We start from the raw sequence: 4,339 nt of genomic DNA on the forward strand, positions 1-4,339 counted from the left end.
CTGTTATATTCTTATTTTTACCCTCAATGGGGTGATGACTTTGTGAATTGTGACCCAATAACGCTCCTATTTAAAGTCACAATTTTTACCTTTTATTCTTTCATTTTGAGAAAATAAATATTCACCAAATGGTCTTTTTCCTTAAGTAACAATTCTTGATGTGATGGAGGATGACTATATATAAAGTCTCTTCAGAATAGTTGGATGTGATTAATCTCTTGTCAAATTTCGTTTCAATCCTTTCTTAATTATTTCTTTGTGGAAAAAGAGATTATATATAGTCTTAAATGTCTTCCAACAACAACAACAACAATAATAATAATATTATTATTATAAAACTGCTACAACAATTTTCCATTAAATCACAGCCATACACAAAAGAAAATGGAAATAATGGAGCCACACTCAATATAATACAACTTCACTACTAACATTTTGAGACCAATTAACCAAACCATAAACAATTCTTGAAATCATGATTCAATCAAGAATATACTTATATAGTTGGCTAAATATTATTATAGCCCTAGTAGTAGTGATAATATAACATGTCTAGAACAGTAGACAGGTTCACACATGCAGAGATTTATTATAATATATATATATAGAAGAGAGAGAGTGATATACATATATATATATATATCACTTGATGATGATTAATAATATACATAATTAATTAAGGATTAGTTTGGATAGGCCTCAATGATGGATTGCAAGGCAGGGATTTTGGTGATTGTGTAGCGAGGGAAGCCAGCTTGGTCCAAGAGGCTCTTCCACTCTTTCTCAGTTCTCTCTTTTCCACCAGTGTTGTGAGCAAGCATTAGAACATCAAACACAACACCAGTGTCATCGAACAGTCCTTTCCCATCTGCCTCCACAACTATGTCCACTATTATTAGTTTCCCACCCTTTTCTGGGATGGCTTTTCTGCAGTTTTTCAATAGCTTCACACATAGTTCATCTCCCCAATCATGCAACACCCACTGCACAACCACATACATACATATAAGTATATGTATATTGACAAAACAACTTTGTATTCATTTGTTGGTTCAAGAAGATATTTTCATTGTTTGTGAAATAGAATAAATAAAGTGAGAAAATTTGATCATAATTATGGAATTATACTGTTCTGGACTCTGTGTTTTGTCTCATTATATGTTTGGACCCTGTGTTTTAACAAATTACTTTTGGACTTTGTAAAATAGTTCAAATTGAATCATAAACTCAATTTTTATGAACAAAAAATTAAATATGAACAACATAGTTGTCAGACAGAATAATTGTGCGAGTTGTTAGTTTGGTGAATTATTTTTTATTTTAGTTCAAAAAACTTTGATTCATATTGGGTTCAGGGACCTATTCGAACCATTTTATAAAATACAGAGTCCAAAAAATAATTATCAAAATACAGAGTTTAAATAAATAATAAGACAAAATATAGAATTCAAAAATAGTATAATCCCAATAATTAATATGGGGTTATTTATTTATCTTTACTGCCTCATTTCTTAACATGCATAAAAAATACTACCAAACGAGTATTATATAGTAATAAGTCATTTTTCACTCACGTCAATTTTTTAATTTACTATAAGTAATTTTAGTGGTCATGGTAATTTTTAAAACTAAAAATAGCATTTAGCCATGAGTATCTAAATTGAGAAAGGCTAACAATTTATATATTTTTTTATTATTTTTTCTTACTAAAGGTAATTTTAGTGGCGATTTTCTAGTCACTTATTTATTTATTTTTGCTAAAAGCTCGCATTTATTAGCCATAAGTAGTGCTTAAACTTGAGAAAGAATAATATGACCATATATATCTCAAAGATTGACATGTGGACTAGAAATATTTTATCAGTAGTGGGGCACTTTTTTTTTTTTTTAAAAAAAAAATAGTTCTAGGATTTTTCTAGTAAAAATAACAGTATAACTAAAAAAATCAATAAAAAAATAATTTTTTTGACACGTGTGGCTCTTTCCATCACATATAGTTAGCATACGAGAAAAAAAAGGTAAATAATTAAAGTGAAAAAAAAAATGTAGTTAACACTTGTTTAAAGCGTTTAATTTTGTTGTGACCCTATATCTTAAAACTTTAACCACGGTTGATAATTATTATGATTAATTATTTTAGTTATGAATATTTTACTTTTTGTCACAATTTTTTTTAGTGGAACATGATATTTGTACCCCAAAATTTAATTAGTACATTTTATTTTTATTAAAATTAATATATATTATATATTTTTTTCAACTTGCGATTACGTTTTTTTTATTTTTTTTCTTTTTCATATTCCAAAAATATACGTATGAATAATATGTATTTTACATAATTAAATAAAAATATTTGTTAAAATAAGATTTTTTTCTAAAAAGATTATACATTATTTTAAAAAATATATGAAAAGAATATAAAATCAATTTATTAAAATTAACAAAAAAAAAAAATTAAACAATGTCAAAAAACATATTAAGAAAAAGTGTTAAAAATGATTTTATTTATTTTTTAATTAATGGAGTGTATAAATATTCTTGGTAAGTAAATATAATGCTAATTTTTTATTTGTTTTAATAATGAACAATTCATTGAAAATAATAAACTAAACTATGAGCAGTTTTATTGGCCGAACGTCAACATGGATTAGGGTCCGTTAAGTAAAGTTGGATGATAAACAGAACTTTTTCTTTTTAGTTAGGAATATTTTACATTTTGTCACAAATTTTTTTAATCACTTATTATTTTGTTTTAAAAGATTTATGTGATATATATAGATAGTTATGATATATATATATATAATGGTATAAAGTTGAGTAGTATATATAAGATGGTAGGAAGAGGTGTGAGCTTGCCTTGGTGACAACGGCATCAGCAGAAGGCACTTCCTGAAACATGTCACCCCCAACATGGGTCACACCAGGGTACGTCGGAGCCGTCGAAATAACGTGCGACCGGTCAAAGTTGATACCCTTAATATGCGGATACGATTTCACAATCTCAGACACAAAATTCCCAGTCCCACCGCCGACGTCGACCACCGACCCAACCCCACTGAACAACGCATCACCACAGCGAGACAAGATCGTCCTAATGGTGATCCTGGCCGTACAAGCCATGGCGTTGTTGAGGAGCTTATTGAACAGAGGGTTCTTCCCAGCAAAGTCGAACATGTACCCATGCTCCTTCTCGAACGGAGCCATCCCTCCTTCTCTGATGAACTCGCTCAGCTTGTGCCACGGATCCAGGAACCAGGGGTTGTTCTCCATTATCAGCATCGGAGCTAGGGTCATGATCGACGCGTCGTTATCGGCCGTGGGAGTTGGCTCGTGGAGGAGCCATTTCGAGAGGTTGGTGGGGCCGTAGAAGGTTTCTCCGTCGTCGCCTTCCTCGGCGGTGAAGATTTTTCGGCGGACGAGGAGTCGTAGGACTCGGAAGAGGTGGGAGGGTTGAGGGGACGGAGCGTTGGGGATGGCGGCGGCGATTTGGGAGAGAGTCATCGGACCGTCGTGGGAGTGGAGGATGTCGGGGAGTTTGAGCTCGACGGCGCATTTGAGAGCCATGGAGTCGCCGAAGTTGAGCATGTACTTCCATATCTCTGCTTGGTCTTGGAAGCTCGCTTCGTTATCTGCTGCTAGTATGGCTCCTTTCACTGCAGCCATTTTCACTCTCTCTCTCTCTCCTTGTTTCTCTCTCTATATCTATATATTATAATGTCGAGTGGTTATGGTTTTTCTTTACAATTGCATGCATGTATTTATAGATCTCTTTAGTGTGTTTTCATCATACATAACCAAATAAACTCCCCTTTTATTTCATTGAAGAAAAATAATAATAATAATGGTGTGTATTGAGAGTTAATTAATGTCCAATTTTAACGTTCAAATTCTTGTTAATTTTTTTTTTTTTTTTTTTGCAACACATCGAAAATAAACAGAAAATTTTGACGTAAAAATATCACGCATTTTTAGAGTAAAATTAATTGGTCTGTTTATTTACTTTAAATAGAAAATAAATGATGATTAATGTACTATTGCAGTTATTTATTTATTCCTTAGTAGGCAGTTTTTTTTCTATATTTATTTATATATTACATCAGCAATACTGTTATTAATATATTACATTTTTCATTGAATTATAAAATGAAAACACTAATATAACTCAATAAACTTGTTTTTAATTCCCCTTATGATGTCACGTGGACTAAAGTTGTTAGTACGTAATCTATTTTGGATCTCTTTTTTTCTTTTTCGAAAACTAAATGCCTTTGTTGTAGTGAGTAACGACAAATGAAAAAGCTCAAGATAATATATAATAATTTGAGTTGCAAAAAAAAAA

The 4,339-nt window shown here is 31.2% G+C and overlaps 1 protein-coding gene across 2 annotated transcripts; it reads right to left on the reverse strand.

The window, feature by feature from the left end:
• Window positions 1–308: 308 nt before the first annotated feature.
• On the reverse strand, window positions 309–3,733 carry LOC133781680 (xanthohumol 4-O-methyltransferase-like). 2 transcript variants are annotated; one of them, XR_009870227.1, is made up of 3 exons: window positions 2,857–3,733; window positions 628–983; window positions 309–594 (listed from the first exon to the last, which is right to left on the reverse strand). XR_009870227.1 is itself a non-coding variant. In XM_062220741.1 (2 exons), the coding sequence occupies exons 1-2, from the start codon at window positions 3,661–3,663 to the stop codon at window positions 684–686; spliced, it is 1,107 nt and encodes a 368-aa protein (XP_062076725.1). In that variant the 5' UTR covers window positions 3,664–3,733; the 3' UTR covers window positions 309–683. The 2 variants fall into 2 exon arrangements, 1 of the variants encoding a protein (XP_062076725.1); XM_062220741.1 differs by having other exon boundaries at window positions 309–983.
• Window positions 3,734–4,339: the final 606 nt, after the last annotated feature.

Source organism: Humulus lupulus, chromosome 6, assembly GCF_963169125.1.
Source record: "Humulus lupulus chromosome 6, drHumLupu1.1, whole genome shotgun sequence".
In the NCBI taxonomy this organism is placed as follows: domain Eukaryota; kingdom Viridiplantae; phylum Streptophyta; class Magnoliopsida; order Rosales; family Cannabaceae; genus Humulus; species Humulus lupulus.